Source organism: Amblyomma maculatum, chromosome 1 (assembly GCF_055883805.1).
Source record: "Amblyomma maculatum isolate TAMU_Amacu chromosome 1, ASM5588380v1, whole genome shotgun sequence".
In the NCBI taxonomy this organism is placed as follows: domain Eukaryota; kingdom Metazoa; phylum Arthropoda; class Arachnida; order Ixodida; family Ixodidae; genus Amblyomma; species Amblyomma maculatum.
The window spans coordinates 350400920-350422033 of record NC_139344.1 but is presented as its reverse complement, the minus strand read 5'-3'; the positions used below and the strand labels follow the sequence as shown (position 1 = coordinate 350422033).

Genomic DNA, 21114 nt, shown 5'->3' with positions numbered 1-21114 from the left:
GTTTTCGTTCATTAATTGAATCTACTATTTCATTCAGCAGTGAAATCATGACACGCGTGACCGCAAAAAAAAAAAAAGCTACAAATGATCGCTGTGATACTGCCGGGGCAACTGCTTTCAACACCCTAATGTATGCCCCGTGGGCGTTGGTTGCAGGTGAGATGGACCTGACGCGAATGCATCGGAACGCGCAGAAGCTGCTGGACCGGTTCGGGCCCCTGGTGCGCGAGGTTGTCGTCGCCGACCGAGTCGTGGTGCACGTGTTCGACCCTCGCGACATGGAGCACGTTTTCCGCAACGAGGGCCGCTACCCGGCAAGGCTCTCGCACCGGGCGCTTCTAAAGTATCGCCGGGAGAGACCGCACCTGTACGGCAGCGGTGGACTATTCCCCTCGTAAGCGTACCGCTTCTCCATTAAACACACATTGCGTTAGATCGATGAGCATTGCTCGAGAGTGTGATGTTTTACTTATGACGTGGATATTAATAGAAATTGAAATCCACTTTAAGACTCAGAGATTTCTATTTCTGGTTTCTTCGTTTAGATAGAGCAATTAATCACTGGGTCAAGTCAATCGAAACACCTTCGAATGTTCACGTTAGCTGCTCAATTGCTGCTTATGTCGGAATACCTTGAGTTATTTAGGATTGCCTAAATGTACCTGCAAGAAGTTTAGAAGTTTCATGGTTGAGGGCATATTGCGCGGGCCTAAAGTTATCGGTGTGAACATAAACCAAGGAACGCTAAAACAGTAATGAGCCGATTGATTTCTTCATCGGAAGTAAGCTGCGCAAGAAGCTTGTCGATCTCGCCAGTTCCTTCTGTACATCAGTCCCCCAAAAATTATTGCAATGCATATAATGCACACTTACAAACGCAAACACCATCACTGAGATCAGGACGGCGACAACAAGAGGCTGCGATAATTTTTTAACTAGAGATGAAATGAGCGTTACACCAACACTGGACTGGCATCAGTCTGCTAAGTATTCAACGCAAAGGGCAAATGCTTATTCAGTGCAAACGTTTTCATAACAAATGCAAAAAAGTAATAAAAATTATATCATGCATATATGCATTCAGTTCGTACTTAGTCTATTTGTCGTTCCGCAGACGTTTTAAACCCGTGGATCAACATTACACTCTCTTCTCGCTAAACGAAGGTAACTATGATAGAATTTAGGTCCTTAAAAACGTTTTAACGTTTTTTGAGTGCATATACATAAATATTTTGTCAAAAATTGTTGTGAGTGGGAGATTACTGTTGAAAAGAATCCATGTACAGATTTAATTTCAAACGTAAATTGTATCGCATAAAGGAATAATTAGACTTCACAGACACGCTTTTCTTAATATGGCCACTGAGGAACATTTGATATTGAACACCGCCTGTTCTGCAAACATCAATTGCCCTGATTATTCTGAACCAACGTCTGTACTTGCCTGAGTAATAAATAACTAAAAGTGATTCCTCTTCTTTGCCTGTTTCACTTACAGGAATGGAGAAGAATGGTCTCGATTGAGGCATATCTTCCAAAAGCCACTAATGCAGCAAGGCGCCATGTCTGCCTACATGGACGTTCTTCAAGAGGTCACCAGTGATGTGGCTGACTTGGTGCGGCAGACGAGAGACAATGCGACCCTTGAAGTCGAGGACTTCCTCAAAGAACTCTACCGATGGGCCCTGGAATGTAAGAGACTACTATTTAACTTGCGAGTAGTTTTACAAGTTGTCTTGTCTTTAGCAGAAATTTAGCTTTCAGGAGCTCAGAAACTTGTTCCACTATTACCCGGGGTTTTTTTTTTTTTCTTTTCTGTGCTGTAAATGTACCGGAGTTAATTCGGGGGTACATGAGATGCTCTGTTGATAAAGATGTTAAAGGATGCAAAGTGAATTCTGCCTTTTCGATTGAGTCATTTACATACTGAAAACGAAACCAACACCTCACGGCACCAAAGATGGTCTAGTTTTCATAAGACGGAGCACAGCAATAAAAAAAAAAAAAAAACGCTTAGGTATTTCGCTAAACATGTAAGCCCCTCGAAGTGCTTTTAAGACGTAGTAAGTGTTTGCGATCAATTGCTACACCTACTGCATAGGAAGAGTAGCGCCAAATCTAGCGCATATTGCTGTTTGTGGGCCAACATATTTTTGCTCCGACTATATGTTGAAGTCTTGTTGCGAGTTTTCAAATCTCCACCATTTTTTTCGTGCTGCCATTTCTACATTTCTGCTTCCCGCATGGCAAAGTGTAGCATGATAACTATTGTCTGGTTTCTTTCAGGGTCGTCAATGGCATGTGACAATATTTACGTTTATTTGGCGATGTATGCAATAACCTGTACTTTATAACGCAGTAATTTGTTTGAATTTATCGCATTTTATTTAATTTGTTGTGCTGCACCGGTGTTTCAACAAGCACTTTATCGTAGCACATAGACTTCAGTGGCAATTTGAATTAGCTTGCAATATATCTTAAACTATTTAAAAATATTAAAGTAACTAATTAGGAATTATTTTAAAATATCTTAAATAGTTTCATTTCTTTCTGCTACCTTACGGGAACTCTCCCTCAATGCACCAAGCTGCACCCCGACGTCACTTTAAGTTTTTTTTTTTAAATGTACAGGTATTGCCAAGCAATATACCGTAGCCAGGCTGTGGAGCTGACACCACTGTATAAGCTAAAATTGGGGTATTGGACCGGATTGAACGCCCTGGTTTTTATGATGCCATAAATAAAAAGAATATATACATACATTGTCGTTTTATATGTCCATATTCTTTTAGAGGGAAAGAAAAACGAAAACAGTTTCTAAAACGCAATGTAATTATACTTCACTGCGAGGAGTTTTCAAAGATTGCAAGAGTTGTTTCTTTTTACAGGCCGTACTTGCAACTAACGTACAATTTCAATAAGTAGCTCTAATTAAATAATTTACATCGACGTCGTGACGGAGCCACAAGCGTGTTGAAAAATTGAAAAACTAACCTGTATTTCTGGAGAAGACATGTACTGGCTAAACGCTCACAGACATGCATTCAAGTGCAGACACTTATGCATTATTTTGTTCCACAATCAGCAGTCTAACTCATTGCATGCGTGCTGATAATTAATCGGCCGAATCAAAATGAGAGTTATCGCGCGTCTGCCAATCATTTAATATAATTAGCTCGGCATGATCACCAGCTTGCATAACAGTAGGCTCGCTGATTGCTCGTGAATGTTCCGTTATTTTGCTCTGTCATAGGCACAATATGTTGCGAAAGCTGTCAGAGAAGACGCATGATTTTGTCTGCCAAAAGCAAGATGATATACACTCCATTCCATCCGCTGGCCGAGGACTCGTCTCCCGAGGAAAATTTACGTAACCGAAGGCACTTGGGCTGGGTACTAACACAGTGGCCGGCAGGTGACGTATTCGGCGTTCAGGCTCATTCAACGGACGAACGCAATGCATTCGTAATCAAGCAATGCCTTTTGTGCCGGAAAAGGCGGTAGGAGCTGTTCTTTCGACATAGAGAGCGAGACGTTAACGACGATGACGCAGTCCTTTCAGTGCAACGCTCTAATACTGATATTTCGTCCAGCTGCCCTTTCTGCAATAGACAGCGCTTCCGTTATAGAGATGACGTTTCAAGCTTGGTTACACGTCGCACGCTTTCCCTAGTCCGCTCGAAACGCAAGGTCTTACTGCACTGAAACACGTATATGCGGACGCATTATTGGCATGGCTGAAACGCCTACCCTCTTGGGCTAGCGGCAGCGATTGCATAGACGCTGACTTGCTTCGCTGTCTTGTTGTCCCGGCAGCTGTTTTCCTCTGCTGCAGTCTTTTCTGCTTTAAAAGAGTAACACGTGGTTCAACATGCGTAATTCGCGTTTTTGGAAAAGTATTGAGACATATATGTTCTTTTTTTTATTTCAAAAGTGAAGCCAGAGTTCTTAAATGGTACGACAAGCCAGGCTTCGAAAAGAAACCTGCCATTTTCTGGCAGAAAATGTGCCACAGCCGTAGGTTCAATTGTTTTTTTTTTTAAACATGAGAACCACAAGAAACAAATCAGATTGAGCTAAAAGAATTCGAAGTCAATAGATGGCTGAAAATGTGGTTCGGTGATTCGGAGAATTAGTGGTTCGGTAATAGTATTACTAGTAATGCACATATCTCTGCAAAATTAAGCACCAAGGAGGCCGGTGGCGAGACTCGGCAGTCTGATGAGGGCATTTGTTTGCTCTTTACGAAAGATTCTCCGTCTCAAGCTGACATGAGATTCAGCAACAGAGTAGGAAGGATGCGGCGGCGGTATGTGTCCGGCATCATACCGAAGCTGCCAGTAGTAGCGCTTCAAGTCGCGCTCGCAAATGCTGGTCTCGTCAGTCGTCGGTTGGCTGACCCTGTAAATTGCCAGAGTTATAGGCATTGGAAATTGTAAGCGACCTGATAGTGCATGTGACTGTACGCCAGTGTTGCTGTTCGCAGGAGCAATCAATTTGGCTCCCCAAGGATGCGGAATTGAATCCCGGCCTCGGTGGCCGCTTTTCGATAGAGGCGGAAAGACAGGCGCCCGAGGGCTGTGCTGTGTCAGTGCACGTTAAAGAACCCCAGGTGGTCGAAACTTCCGGAGCCCTCCACTATGGCGTTCCTCATAGCCTGAGTTGATTTGAGACGTTAAACTCCATAAACCAAACTACATCGGAAGCCATCAAGTATTTTCAATAAAGCTAACCCGCACCATGGTCGGTTTGCGTTGCAGGCACAGGTGTGCTGGCTCTGAACACTCGACTGGGTTGCCTACAGCGGGACCTGAGCAGCGATTCGGAGCAGCAGCGGCTTGTGGAAGCTGCCTCGGAGACGCACCGCATCATCATGGTGACGGAGAACGGGTTGCCCTTCTGGAAGGTGTGGAACACGCCTGCCTACCGGAAGCTCGTCGAATCGCAGGACTTCATGGCCAGGTGAAGAAAAAGTGCACGCCTTTATTCCTCTCCCTGTTCAGATTTTAGTCTCCAAGTGCCATCTACCCTCTTCTAATATGATGCCTGGATTTGCGAACACCGCGACACAAAAACACGAATATCAAAATGAGAAGGTAGATATGTATATGAGCTTATTGTTTTCATAGCACCGGCGCCAGAGCACGCAGCCGTTTTCTCGCTTGCGATGTATATTCGTGTACCGGCCTTTCTAGCTCACCTAATATTTTTTCCGGCATGACTAGCGCAGTTACAGTGTATTGGGAATTTTCATCTACTATAGGCGGCGCTGAAGTCAATTCAAAATACCAACCGTGAAAAAAAAAAAAGATTAGCTAGATCACCATCTATGATCAGCTGGATCAGTCAGAACACAATGATAAGTAGCCTGACTTCACAGCGTTTAGTATGGGTCGGTGTTAAATGAAAGACCGATATCAAACTGGGCATCATCAGTTGGCTTCAAACGCCCGCTGTCCAAGCGGACACGATCGTCGCGCGTCTCCAGAACTTTTTAGCGATGTTGAGATTACCAGAACTCCGCATTTCTGCACGAGGGAAAAGTCAGGAAAATACATGCACGTTTAGGGTTTAATGCTGGATTGCTAGAAGTTAGCAAGTATTTGCTGAATAACTGCATTAAGCTCAAAGCTGAGATGGCTTGCGGTGGTTTTTCTGCTGACGTCTTCTGCTTGGATGCCAATTAAAAAGCTCAGTCGCAGTACCTACTCATGTGTGGCCTTCCCTTCAGTAGAGCCAGCAAAGTGCGCCCCCTTTGCACGTACTACATTGTTCAGCGGGCTTGTGTACTGCGCCGGAGCAGGTTTGTTCCGGTACAAATCGTAGTAGCTCGGAACAGCTGTGTGAGGTGAATGTACTCTTACACGTTTCTTCTTCTAAGCAGCTTCACTTCAGTGCAGGCACTGATTGCGAAACTCACTACTTTCTGTAAATGGCTTCTTCTTTTCGACACAAGCCGGCTCACGTACTTACGTTGCGGCACGCCTTCGGTGGTACGACGGTGCATATAAGAGCCGCGGTTTTCTGCTCCTTCTTTCACTTGCCGGTAATCTAATTCTGAGGCGTGAAGCGAAAGAAATGCAATTTGCCGACCTTGTCTAGAGTCAACGTATCCTTTGCTGTACTTCCTTAGCCGCTTCATTTTTTTCCTTACTCGCCGGCTCACACTTCCTCAAATGTGCTCGTCTCTCTCCGGACTGCCTCTTCAGTTTAATGTTTTATTTTTTAAGCCAGAGGTGTTTAGAATAAACAAATTTCAATGCGAAAGTATAAAACACATAAAAAAATTAAACTCAGGCGCATTAATAGCAGCTTAGGTTACCACGAGGGACAATGTTCAGAGAGCTACGATCGCACTGCGGATACAGTTACAACGGACAGCTACGATCGTAACCCTCGTCCCTAAATCAAACGCAAACAAATTTACAATGACACCGAGTCGGAAGAAATACCGTCTCCCTGAAAGTGCTGCTGAACACAGCCAACGGCCGCTGTGACTGGCTTGCCACTCTTCGGTTCCTGCTCCCTAAGTTGGCTTCTCTTCGGGCTACAGGCAGTTGAAATGCACTCGAATCATACCCCTTGCCTTTTCAAACTCGTTGATGCACAAAAAGGCACACAACACTGCTAAGCTTTGCTTCATGCACGACGCTATATACCCAGTCAACATTTGAAAGTCCCTGCTACTCAGCAACGGCACCACGGAGCGCGGATCTCCCTAGGGAGCTCTCTGTCCACGTGATCGCGACGGAGCCACAGTGTGGAGTAGGTGTCCTTAAAAGAGGCAATAGTTTCGTATAAAGATGTTGACAGCAAAGTCTCAATGCACCGACGAAGCGATTGCAAAGGAGCAAGCAGACTGTTCTGCGCAAAGTCGCTCCTTCTTGAGTCGCTCCTTCTTAGTTGGCGCCGCCGCCGCAGTATGACGTCGATTTCTTGACCATGGACCCAATACTGACATGTGTTGGTAAAGTCCGGTCCTACATAAGTGCATTGTCAATGAACTCCAATATTGAGTTCGGGGTTTGGGCTGCATGGGACACCGATTTCGTGAAAAACTGCCGGCGCATTTTGTTAACAGCGTCCATACCACCGCGTATACTGGTGAAACATTTAGAACCTACCAAGGTCTTCAAGAATGGAAATGCACTTCGAGAGATTCAGAGCGTCATGGTTTTTGTAAATGCTCCCAGTGCATGGCTCAAAGGCAGCCCGTCGTTCTCTAGGTACTTTTATTTATCCGGTGCGCATTTATAGGAACAGAACCATGGCCGGTCTCGAGGGAGAGGGCGCGCGCTCTTTCTTACGGCCTTCTCAATCGCCGCGTGAACAATGGGAATTTTTCTCCTTGAGTCACGCTCTCCGCCGCCGCAAGGGGCGCGACCTGCTCACCGTTCGCTCCGCATCAGCTTCAGTGGCGGCGGGTAGCTTTTGCCTGATTTCGCGCTGTCGCCCGCGGGTTTCGTGGTGAGTGCAGCCCCTAAATGAAAGATTACAGAAGGTAGATGCTGCAGCGGCATCCTGTCAACGTGCTACACACGTGAATGGAGTCTTTATATTAAAAAAACACTGTCACTCAGCAAACGTTCGACAAGCATATGACATGTATTGCGGCATGGTATCTACTTTTGTTCATTTTAATCTGAATTTTTTCCCAAGCCTGTACAAGAAGATGAATAAAAAAAAAATGAATGAGCAGTGATCACATCGAAGCTTCTTCAAGGCAAACATAACAGCGACAATAGCAAAACCGTCTTTCAGCACTAGATGAGAAACCATTGATGTAGCACCGAAGATGAAAATAATTTTATAAAAATGTAATGTAAGTTGCACAATGCTTACATGACATAAAACGCTTTTAAGTTTTGTTATCAATTTTGCTATAATTTATAGACCAGCAAATGTTTTATGTTGTATTATAAACATTATTTTAATTTTGCAAATAAACGTTGGTTTAATGAAATGTTTGCATGATATCATAACTATTTCATGAAAAAAAAAAGAACAGGAAATCTATTTCAAGCACTAATTCCTAGCAATATTTTCTTTCTTTTTCTAGTATGTTTTTGAACTAATAATTCCTTGTAACTATCTGTGCAGTAATGCCTGCCTTAGAGAGCAATCGCTGTCCCATTATTTTGGTAGAATGCTTTGCTTATTACACATTCGGCACTGTTACTCAAGGGACACTCCTCAATAATGGATATAAAAACTTTTCTCTGTGCTATTTATTCAGAGGTGACTATAGGAGTTGTATGTCGCGCTGTATTGCGTAGCTGTGTACCGTCACCAATGGTACGTAGGCTACATGCTCGTGCAGGGTTGTTTTATCATTTTCAAGAACGCTAGTATAATGCTGCACATATATTAGATATATGTTGTTAAAATATTTATAGAAAGGTTATGCTAACGTTTATTTATAGCTCTATTAGGCGTTAAAAAAAAAGAACGTTAGGAACACCGAAATAACATTTGACCAAAACTGAAATTGAACACTACTGTAATATTTTGAGCGATAGCTGGGCCGAAATGGAGGAGAACAAAAAAATTAATTACAGTAGTGCCTCATTAATATGGACAGTTTTGTTCTCGGGTTGTCCTTAAAACGAGTTGTCCGTAATAACGAATCGCGAATAAAATTTTTTCAAATATTATGCCATGATAGGATCTGCTTCTGCGCATAGTGGGGCAGATCCTATCATGGCATAATATTGAGGCTCTCTTCGGAAAACTAAGGCAAATGTGCGGAGGGAACGACATGCTAGATGCGAGAGCCGTAACAGCGGCACTTGACCACATTGTCAAGATGGAAGTTTCATCTGGGAGCCAAATCAAGGCATCTAGTGTCGACACCGACGAATTCATTTCAGCTCTGCCGCAATCAGTAACTGAGGAATTGAAAGAAGTGATGGTATCTCCTGTCATCCCATTACCCACTGTCACGTATTCTGGTTTAGCTTACGTCGCTGGATACATTGTGAAGTTAATCAGTGACTTCGGGTGTGACGCTTGTGCTATCCTTCTTGAAACCAGCGAAAGAAGCAGCCCCATGTACACTATTCTGCGAGGACAAGATTCTAGCGGACTACATTATCCAAAAGCAGAGTTTGTAGCCCTCTTGGACAAGGTTGTGTCTTTTTTTGAAAAAGCTGTCGTGCACCTACCACACACAAATGTCCTTGAAGTCCTTCAAATCTTAATCCAGCCAGAACTTGAGAACTCACCTTTGCTGAGTTGCCCGGAAGGCATTGACAATAGCCATGCTATAAGGTCCGCTTCTTTAATATATGTGAGAAATTTCTCAGAATCCTTCTTGTCAATTATGCTAAGAAAGTGACAGACAGGAACGAAAGGCCAGCTCCTTATGTGCACAAACCGTCCAGAAAGATTTTGAGACTTTAATTTTCTAGCTGCAGGTACTGTTTTGATGAATGAGTGCAATGTGTTAACTTTGAAGGACATTTTTTTTTTTATTTGCTTGCCGCTCTTTTCAATTATGCATATCTGTTTGTGCCCATTTCCTTGATTAAATGTTTTTTATCACTGTATTAAACTGACTACGACTGTATACGTGTGCGTCAGTCGCGAGACTACGTATACATCTGCTGTCTTTCAACCTACTGATTTTTTTTTAAACGAAGCTAGAACAGCCCACTTCACTAGACAACTGAAATTTTAACTGTATGCGTAAATTTTTGTTCCTTACTCTGAATCTGAGACGTGCTATGAATTTTCGTCAGGGCCTCTTTTGCTCTAAACGAAAACGGCAGCGGTTGACAGAATATCCACCGAACAGTTTGCCATGCACTAGCGTCAGGTCGCGCTCTACATGCTTACAGCTTTCAAAGGCACAGTGCATAAAATGGTACATATAGTTTTGTGAAAAATTTAGGGGCAAAAAGTGTTGATGTAAGTGCACCCGAAACTTCATTCGACCGTGCGCGACAGCACTGACGAAGGAGCGCGCGCTCTCGCGCGCACGCGCATTATTGACTATTTTATTGCTCATACACGATAAATCAGACGCTAATTACGGCTTCTTCCTATAAGCCATATGGGGTGAAATATCAGGACCTGCCGGTGCAACCGATGCGGGCGGAGCGAAGAGCGAACGCGCGTTTCCCTTGCGCGTGAACGGCTGTAGCGGAGGAGCAGCAGTGGGGCGGTGGCGACCCCACCGAGGCGCGGCGGGCGGTGGAAACAGACCCCATTGGAGAGGCCGTAAGAGAAGAGAGAAACGCGCTCTCCCTCGAGACCGGCCGTGACAGAACATAATATGAGATGGGACATAAACCAACGTGGTCTGAAACTAAGAAAAGTTAAGAAAAGATGAAAGGCGACCGGGCAGGAACAGAAGTACACGACAGCGGCAGGAAGAGCTGGTGTCCAGCCTGGCTGTGGACAAAAATAGCTAGAAATGTCACAGCGACATAATCTCGGGACACAGGATACAAAGGCGGCTCTGCATGGTCCTATCGTTCTGCCGTTCGCGTTGCGTAACAGATGCAAAGTCTCTCTTCGCCCGCTCGCGTCTCGAGTGCAGTGCAACGTCACGCCACTCCTGCAGAGGCGATAAGGGCACGGGTTAGCCCCACTGCCACAAAGAAAGAGTCGACGCCCAACTATCAGGCCCTGTAGTATGGTCTTCATTGATATGGCCATGATTACGATTATTTTAGTGGCGGGAACACATAATAAAAGACGAAGACGCTTGCGCCTGCTGCGTGACGTCTGACTATGGGAGCTACGTTATGGACCGAAGTTAATGTCAATTTTAAGTATGCATTATTAATTAATTTTTCGTAATAATTAATTCGTCGTATAGTTCTCCTCCTTCTTTTCTTCATCTGGCTTGGAAGCAGTCGATGTGACTGATAAATAACTATAGCGGAGACACAAGTCGATATCGTCTACCGCTCCCGTGGCACGAAGTACGCAATGACACAACATAACTCAAATTTGCATACCCTGGAAAAGATGTGCACATCACACAATATCAATTTGTGGCAGTTAGACAAAAGTGCTCAGAATTGGGGCTAGTTTTTTTTTTTCTTTTCAGTATCAGCATGTGAGGGACGTTACGTATTTCAGCGTTATTTAGATGATCTCTACTGTTAACAATAATTGTCATTCAGCAATGCTGGTAATTTTCGCAGAGTTGTTTTAGCTTCGGTTCTGTTATATTTCGAGAGAAAGTGCACATCTGTGCATGGTAGTGTTTCATTCGGGCGAATCTCCCTGGGCCTCGTGAAAAAGAAAGAAAAGAACAAGAAATTTGCGGACTATAGTTGCAATGCTATACATGACCTCCATACACACCAGATCTTACCATTATTTGTGCTTTGTGATGATATGACATGATAATCAACTATCATGTTCCATGCTCCATGCGTAATCAAAAGCTTAATGTAACCATGCAGGGCGACATACCATGAATGGTACCAGAAACACACAACACGTCAAGTAGTAACTGCGTGTAACAGATACACGGCAACAAGGCCGGCAAATTGCCTCAATTATCAGGTTGTATGCGTTCGTGTAAACAGAATTGTGGGAATTTTACAGCGTGTAATGACAGCACTGCTTGCGACGCGCCGTGTGCAACCAGCTGAAGATCAGACAAAAGTGTGGTGCCGCGCGCGCTCCGCACGACGATAGCATTCTTCCCCGTCCTGGAGAGGAGCGCGCATTGATGGCGGTGGACTGTCTGAATGAGGAGGAGCCAGCCGTGCGAAGTACAATCGGGCCAGGACAAAGTCATTTCACGCATCTGTTAATTAGGAGCCGCGTTCAACAACAGTTCGCTGCTTTTCGAGCTAACGCCTGCGGCGTCAAACATGCCTAGTGTGTTTTTTGTGGAGAGAAATCTGCCTGCAGTACAATGATCCGCTTTACAGAGGTGAGAAGCAGAGCTTCGATTCCTCCTCGTTTTTAATACGGCGTGGCATAGGGAGCGAGCGACTCCGCTAACTGCAGCAATGCTAGGCCAGCCCATACCATTTCTTCTGGTGCAGTGCTGTATTTGATTGACTGAAGTCACAGAGGAAGGTGTTCGGCATTTGATTGGCTACCGTCCTTGAGGAGAGGCTGGATATCAGCTGTTTTACGGACGCAATTGAGTGACAGAGACTGCTTCGTGTCCAAGAAAAAAAAAAAAGCTTATCGAGAGACGCTCATTGCAATGAAGTCTTGGCTCTTGGCTCTTGACCTTTTGACTTGAAATTCACAATGTAAATAGGTTTCGTAACAGGTCCATTAAACGCTGCGGTTTTCGTTTACCCAATTTCGGCTTCAATCTTTCCTTAACCCGGAGACTCAGAAACGCTACAAAAGGGAGCCCGGGTTCAGACTAGTCCTAGCTTCACGACAGACGCTTAACTCAGCACCCACGCCTAGTGAGTGGGGGCTGTGGACGAGCTTTATCCAATAATAATATTGATTTTAGCGCCGCAGGCTTAGGCGAAAGCAGCTTGCGGTGTAGACACGTGTATAAAGGGCGCGCCCTTTTGTATTTAGCCGGGGGCAGCTCAATTGCTAAATATTTTGCGTTTCTTGTCGCAAGCCAGATGTATTTGCGGTGGTCGGGTAGCTAATTTCAACGTCATTCTTGTTTGCGCGTGGCAGTTTCGCAATGAAAATCCAACAATCGCTCTCTTGATATTGCGTTACCGTTTTTATAGATTCACGAATGGAGAACTAGCCTTTTGTAAATCAACAGGCTGAACAGGCTGCTGGAGGTGCAAGAATACGTAGACCTTACCTCCTTGCTTTAGAGCGCAGCTCTTTGGCGTCCGTTCCTGTGTTTCGCGTCGTCGATGGCGTCGGCCGTATAGGCCTCGTAACCGGCTGCGCCCCCCTTTCATCCCCCCAGTTCGAGCCGGCGCTTCGGCAACCGTAGCCTCGCAGGAGGAGGGGGGGGGGGGGTACACTCAGCGGCGAACGATGGAGGCAGGAGCGCGCGCAGCAACCGGAGAACACAAGGAAAGGAGGGGGGGAGTCGCCGGAGGCAGCACTGGCGGTGACTGATGCGTAGAACGCCGTCGCCGCCATGCAGAAAGTGGAGGGGTCCCCTTCAATCTATCGAAAAGTTGAAACAGCTGATGAGCCGCGCTCAAATTTTGCATTAGGAAGTAACGTAATCGTCGGCAATTTTTTTTTAAATATTTCAATACATTGTTTCGTAAACATTCGGGCGAATACAACCTGATATTTCGAGAAGCAATTGGCTAAATTAATAATAGTAATATTAATAAAAACATTCCGGCTGAAGGATGTCCGAAAGGCTACGAGTTATGCGTCGTTATTTTACATACTTTAGTATAAGTCAGCGGCGACTGGGCATGACACTCTCGGATCCAGTAAAGCTACAACGAGCTCGCAGACTACGTATTCGGCCTCCTACATTCTGTCTGATAACGGCAAGCCAGATCTAAGCAATAACCATGGTGTGTAATCGTTAAATGACAATATAAGCTCTGCACATGTTGTATCTTCGAAGTCTTCTCTGTGTTTTTTAGTATTGTCTGTTTTGCACTAAGAAAGCTCGAACATGTCAGTTGAGGTATTTTTTAGCTATACTACAGCCCATCTTGTAGCTCGAAAGGGATGACCCCAGAGGTGGCCAAGACATCATGATGTAATTCGGTACATCACAGATATTTCTGACTGTTTCTTGCAGTTCTTTCTGTTTTTAGCATGCTTGTCATAACTCGTGAATTGTTGTGTTCTTCAGCATCGTGTACTGCCAACTCTAAGACTTCAATAAGAACACACGTATATTTGCTTTAAGAATAACAACTAGAATTAGTATTACACTTGTTATGCGTTGGACATAATAATCCAGGAGAGAAACAGAGTATTTTGCAGCTGTCGCTTGAGCAGCTTTGCTAAAAAGCCTTCTTGCCATTAGTTTCTTTTTGAACCCTACAGAGCGGAGCCCTTATGGCGCCTGGAAAGCTTACCTGCCAAAAACGTGATTCTTGTCCCCGTGGCTGAGCTTTATAGTTTCCGGGGTGCCGCCAGCCAACCACCGCAAAGCTGAAAAAAACAACAATAAACAATTGTTCTGAAGACTTTTGACTAAGGCTGTGAATATGTGTTTTCATGCTCACCTGTTCACGTGCATAAGCGTCACAGCGCTCTCACTGTCCGCCTTGTCCCTCGGTTTTCTGTTAGCGCAGTATAGTGAGCAAGTACCTGGAGAGGGCCAAAGCTGAAGTCCGTCCCGACACAGGAGGGGAGCGAACCGTACTCGAAAAGTTCCTGTCCACGCCGGGTATCGACATCAAGGACATCTTCACCATGATCCTGGACATGTTCCTGGCAGGCATAGACACGGTAAGTTGGTTTGTGCGGGTCACCATGAATTTCTCTGAACACAATGCGGAATGGTCTCGTTTGATTATTGTGAAGATTCACTTTGAAAGCGCGACCAAGTACTCAGGACTAAAATTTACCTATTTAGATCCCATTCTCGTTTAGCACTGGTCGTGTAATACGCATCCGGTTAATGACAGATCATCACCATCAGTCCGACTGCACCCTCTGCTGGGCAAGATCCTTTTTCATATATACCTCCAATTAACCCTGTTCGCAGCTAACTGCATCCACATAATCCCCGCAGTCTTCTTAATGTATTCTCCCGTTTAAATTTTTACCTCCCCCTTCTATGTTTGGCTTTTCTAAAGGTCCAGTCATTTACTTTCAGTGATCATCGGTTATCCTTCCTCCGCATCAAATTCCTTCCCACGTCAATCTCTTTTTGATTTTAAGTAGAGCGTCAGTAACTAGCGTTTGTTCATTAACACGCTCTGCTCGCTTTCTGCATTTTGGCTTTGCATCTGTAATTTTCCTATCCAAATTTCTATAGCGCCTTGCAGTGTTATAACCTTAAGTTAAACCCCTTCCATTACTTTCCACGTTTCCGTGATTAGGTAGGTACCGGTAAATTACGGCTATTGCATACTTTCCTATTGAGGGATACTAGTTAACTTTCATTCATTATCTGAGAATCAAAAGCATTTCTTGTCGTATGAGTGGACGACAGAGCGTGTCAGCATGAATTGGGCCCCGCCGCGATGCATATATTTATTGTAAGAATAAGCGGTCACAGAGTCTCTCTTTTTAAAGTGTATGCGCTTGTAAATAACTGCCCTCAGCTGTGGAACTTTCAAAACAGCTCCTTGTTGCATTTTAGCTTCAGGGAAGCAGTAAACGTCCGCCAGGAGAAAAGTGGCGAAGCGCTTTTTTATGGGGTGCGTACTGGCTGCAAATTAGTGCAAACAAAGTGACTCAGCTATTAGAGACGACGTAATGCAGGGGGGCAGTGATCCTCTTCATGGATCACTGCCTTGTCGCGGCGGAGGGGGGGGGGCAGTGATCCTCTTCATGGATCACTGCCTTGTCGCGGCGGAGGGGGTTGCGAAACTCGATGAAGTCGTGAGCTCTGCTGTGTAGGGCCACCCAAGATAGACAGGTCACGACAGAGAGTTCTGGCAAAATGTGAATCACTGGAGAAGGTAATGGCAACCCACTCCAGTATTTCCTGCCAAGAAAACCCTATAGCCAGTCACAATACCATTAAAGATATGGCGCCGGAAGATGAGCCCCCCAGGTTGGAAGGCGTCCCACATGTTACTGGGGATGAACAAAGGGTGATTCCTAGTGGCTCCAGGACGAATAAAGCGGCTGGGCTAAAGCCAAAAGGACGCTCAGTTGTGGATGTGTCGGGAAGCGACCGGAAAGTCCGATGTTGCAAGGAGATATATCACATAGCAACATGGAATGTAAGATCTATGACGTAAGGTAAACTGGATGTCGTCAAGCGAGAAATGGACAGATTGAACATTGATATCTTGGGTATCAGCGAGATCAAGTGGACCGGAACGGGAGAATTTAAGTCCGGCGACCATTATGTCTTTTATTATGGGCACGAATCCAAGAGAAGGAATGGGGTCGCTCTCATAGTAAACAGAAGAATGGGCAAAGCAGTGCTAGGGTACAACCCCAAGAACGACCGAATGATTTCACTTCGGATCCAAGGTCACCCTTTCAACGTAACAGTTGTCCAAGTCTATGCACCGACCACTCCTGCCGAAGAAGCTGACGTTGAAAGATTTTATGAGGACCTACAATGCCTTTTAGACCACACCCCATCATCAGACGTCGTTTTTCTCATAGGAGACTGGAATGCTAAGGTCGGGAGTAAAGAAATATCCGGAATTATAGGCAAGTTCGGTCTTGGCGAGCCAAATGAAGCTGGGCTGAGACTAGTAGAGTTTTGTCAAGAAAACAACCTGACCATAGCGAATACTCATTTTCAACAGCACAAGAGGCGCCTGTACACATGGACTTCACCGGACGGTCTGTACAGGAATCAGATCGATTATATTCTTTGCCGGCAGAGATGGAGAAGCGCTATACAAGCAGCAAACACAAGGCCTGGGGCCGATTGTGGCACCGATCATCAGCTTCTTGTTGCCAAAATTAAGCTTCGATTGAGGAAAACGCAGAAAACTAGAAGGCCTTTCAGGTATGATCTGGATCAAATTCCATTAGAATATGCTGTGGAAGTGAGGAATCGATTTCAAGAATTAGATCTAGAAGACAGAGAGCCCGAAGCGATGTGAACTGATGTTCGTGATGCTACTAAAGTAGTTCCAATGCAAAAGAAATGCAAGAAAGCAAACTGGTTATCTGAAGAGGCTTTGCAAATAGCGGAGGAAAGGAGGATGGCAAACGTTATGGGGGAAAGAGAAAGATACAAGGTTCTCAATGCGGATTTTCAGAAAATAGCAAGGAGAGATAAGAATGCCTTCCTGAACCTACAGTGCCAAGCAGTTGAGGACAACAGCCAATTAAGAAACACAAGAGCTCTGTATAAGACAATCAAAGATATCAAAGGAAGCTTCTGTGCTAAGCTGGGCGTGATAAAGGACAAAGGAGGCAAGGACCTCACTGAAGCCTCAGAGATAAAGAAGAGGTGGCAGGAATACACAGAAGAACTGTACAAGAAGGACCCGAATGTGCAAACCCAACACAAGACGGTTGTGATTACTGATCTCGAGCCGGGCATCCGAAGAGTGAAGTTGAATGGGCCTTAGCCAGCCTTGCTAAGAACAAAGCTAGCGGAATTGACGGCATTCCAGCTGAATTGCTTCAAAACCTCGACCATGACGCTGTTAACATTCTGCATACATTATGTCAGAAGATTTGGACAAACCTGCAGTGGCCACAGGATTGGAGGAGGTCAGTTTACATCCCCATTCCAAAGAAAGGCAGTGCCAAAGATTGTTCCAACTACCGCACGATCGCGCTTATTTCGCATGCTAGCAAGGTGATGCTGAAAATCCTCCAAGGAAGGCTGCAGCAGTATGTGGATCGGGAGCTTCCGGACGTTCAAGCTGGGTTTCGCAAGGGCAGAGGAACTAGAGACCAAGTTGCCAACCTTCGCTGGATCATGGAAAAAGCAAGAGAGTTCCAAAAACCCATCTACTTCTGCTTCATTGATTATGCGAAAGCGTTTGACTGCGTAGATCACAGCAGATTGTGGCAAGCTCTCCAAGAGATGGGAGTTCCAATTCACCTCATCTGTCTCCTCAGGAACCTGTGTGAAGGACAAGAGGCCACAGTCAGAACTGGGCATGGTCTTACTGATTGGTTTCCGATTGAAAAAGGAGTGAGGCAAGGCTGCATACTGTCGCCCTGCCTATTTAGCCTATATGCAGAGTGCATCATGAGGAAGGCTGGTCTGGACGAGTCTTCAGCTGGAGTGAAGATTGCTGGAAAACGTATCAACAACCTTAGATATGCGGATGATACCACTTTAATGGCAGAAAGTGAAGCGGAACTCAAGAGACTTCTGATGCGCGTGCAAGAAGAGAGTGAGAAGTTTGAGCTTAAACTGAACATTAAAAAGGCAAAGATTATGGCGTCTTGACTTGCCCTGTCAAGTCCTGGAGCATCAATGGACAAGAAGTGGAAGCTGTGACAGATTTTCTGTTCTTGGGCTCCAAGATTACCTCGGAAGGAGACTGCAGCCATGAAATTAGGAGACGCCTGCTTCTGGGAAAGAGAGCAATGGTTAGCCTTGACCGCCTAGTAAAGAGCAGAGACATTAGTCTGCCAAACAAGATCCGTATAACTCGTGCTATGGTCTTTCCAGTTTTGATGTATGGATGCGAGAGTTGGACTGTGAAAAAGGCTGACCGCCGAAGAATTGACGCGTTTGAATTGTGGTGCTGGCGAAGACTCTTGAGAGTTCCTTGGACTGCCAGAAGATCAAATCAGTCGATATTGTCGACCATAAACCCTGACTGCTCATTGGAGGGTCACATTCTAAAGTTAAAGCTCAGCTACTTTCCTCATATGATGAGAAGAGAGGAGTCGCTGGAGAAAGATTTGATGTTGGGAAAGGTTGAGGGTCGCCGGAGAAGGGGTAGGCAGCGAACGCGATGGTTAGATGGCATCCTCGAGGCACTGCAGATGAAGTTATGTGATGTTAGGAAGATAGTGAGAGACCGGAAAGCGTGGCGTGACATGGTCCATAGGGTCACGAAGAGTCGGACACGACTGAACGACTGAACTGAATTGAATGCAGGGCTCCGGAAATTTCGACCCCCTGGCATTCTTTAACGTGCACTGACATCGCAGAGCACAAGGGCGCCTCGCTTTTTGTGCTCGAGTGTTCGCGTCTTCGAGTCTTCTTGAGGCCTCGAATAGATCTTCGGTGCAACAAAATGAAGCAACATGAGCACACCGTTTTGTATGTCCGTTCAAAAGCGCAAGGGTTGCAAAGCCTATCGCAAAGGCCCCAAAGTGACTGTCTCTTTTTAACAGCACATTGATACGATATTCTCTCTTTAGGGCTGAGCTTAAAAAGCTATAAGACTAGCGTTCGAAATCTTTTTCATTGTATTTGTGGTTGCTTGTTTCGTTTCCTGCGAATTCTGAGCAGAGTGTCTCAAATGTCCCATCCCAAAGAAAGTGTCTTTTTTTTTTAAACAGCGGAATATTAGAGGTCATGAATTAGGTAGAGTGCATTATTCCTAGAAACTTGTTTGTCGGTTAAACGGAAATAGGGAGAGCTGGACTTTGCTTTATATTGAACAAAAATGCCGGTATTTTATAACAAAAAAAGAAAAGCTCAAATAGAGTATCGATCTCATTACTCAGAGGTTACCGCTCTTGAACAACTGCATACATGTAGGCATTATGGCTTATTCTTATACTTATGCACCGCCGGGTTGGTAGTTACGGCTCTCGACTGCTGTGCTCAAGATGCGGGATCGAATCCCGGCCTGCTGGCGGCGACCCCATGAAAAGTCGTTTTTGATTCTGCACCATCGTAGTATCATTGCATTTACTTCCCACTTAAGTTCAAATTGAATATACAAATGTCGAGCTCATGCTTGAGGTTGATTGCTTTAGGTCACTGGTCCTGCTCTGCTATTCAAGACGAACTGACCTGACGAAAAAAGTACTTTGCTTTGGGCTAGTTGGTTCATGGTTGAAGTGGACCCCCCCCCCCCCCCCCCTTCTCGTGCTATTTTCTGTCTATTATTCTGGCCTGACGAAATTTTTCTCAAATGTTACCTATACAGACACCATTACCTCAAATCTATGGATCACGAATGCTTTTTCCGCCGTGCCGGTTGGTAGCTAGAAACGTTGTCTGTCCTGTGCGCGGAAATAGGTAGCAATGATCAGCTAAAATCGCCACTGGCGGCTGATTTCGGCACCGCAAATATACGCGAAAACGTTCTGATGAACATCCCTACGGCACCCCAGTAGTAACACGGTGCATGGTCGCATGCACCGTGTTACTAGTCACGTCGTGCACATCTCTCCTTTTCGGAAAGAGGAGAGTAGGACTCTTCTCCTCCCGTCGTCCCCACGTATGACCATACTGAGCTTTCGCGGAAGCCTTTGGGGATGAGAGCGATAAGCGACCACTCTGCGGATACCATTCCGTGCAGAAGTCCGGAGCGTGTACGGCCGAGAAGCTCGCTCAGAATGGCCCCAATTGTCTAACCTGGCGGTCTTGTAAGCGTAGCTCCGCCGAGGCAGATAATCGCGATGCTTTCCAGGTCACCGTGGCACCTGCCGTGTAGGTTAAATGGGGCAATTTAGGCTTCGTTCGGTCTGGCTGGAGACTTAATTCGTACTCAGCACATCTCCGGAACGCGCTTCCTTCGGCCGCCTCCAGCCTCGAGGGAGTAGTGTGGTGAGCTTGTGTAGCGATGCTATCCAAGTATCGCCAGAAACGTTTTGTACAAGCACGAAGAATTGCAATCCTCCCATTTATTCGGTATTTCTTGTATATATAGCAGAAAATTGACGGGTTCGTTATGAGACATGAAGGAAAAAGCAAACAGTCGGCGAGGCCAAAAAAAGCGAAGGGGATTTTTTTTTATTTTTTATTTTGCTATTGACCTTAATTACTGATGTAATCAATTTTTAGGAAGACAGATAAAGAAATCAAAACAGTAAGAAACAAGGCATTGATAGTGGGTACCGAACCCACGACCTCTGAACATTGCGTCCGATGTTCTTACCTGAGCTACATTGACGGCTGTTAAACCTTCTACTTTCTTCAGTAATAATGTTACCGGAAAGTTGCACAGCTGTCGATGTAGCTCAGTTAGCGAGATCATCTAACGCGATATTCGGATGTAGTGGGTTCGGTTGCCGCCATCGGCGCGTTGTTTATTCTTCTGGTTTGATTTCTTTATTGTTCTTCCTCAAAATTTATAATTGCACTAATTCAAGAATCTCCTACGCTTTCCGTGCACTGCCGAATATATATATATATATATATATATATATATATATATATATATATATATATATATATATATATATATATATATATATATATATATATATATATATTGTAATAGGGCGTTTATTGACGCTCAGATGGAGAGCTGTGAGGAGAGGACCTTGCAACGGCGAGCCCAGCGTACTTCTTCTTTGTCTTCGTCGCACAACGCACTGGTGCATGTCGATGGCTGAAGTGCTGACTATCACAGTACATTTTCCCCCCGGGTAAAAAAAGGAGCCATCCTGGCGACTTATGGCGCGGAAAGCACAGCGGGGTCATAGAATGGCTTC

General features: G+C 45.1%; 1 protein-coding gene across 1 annotated transcript in view; it reads left to right on the top strand.

Moving 5' to 3' along the window:
- The window catches only part of LOC146207742 (cytochrome P450 302a1, mitochondrial-like), a 79309-nt gene that overhangs the window by 32033 nt on the left and 26162 nt on the right, over positions 1 to 21114 (top strand). Inside the window, exons 4-7 of the mRNA XM_084590176.1 lie at positions 157 to 394; positions 1499 to 1692; positions 4761 to 4962; positions 14181 to 14337. Of these exons, the coding sequence (XP_084446302.1) occupies positions 157 to 394; positions 1499 to 1692; positions 4761 to 4962; positions 14181 to 14337 (791 nt within the window). The remainder of the gene's footprint in view (positions 1 to 156; positions 395 to 1498; positions 1693 to 4760; positions 4963 to 14180; positions 14338 to 21114) is intronic.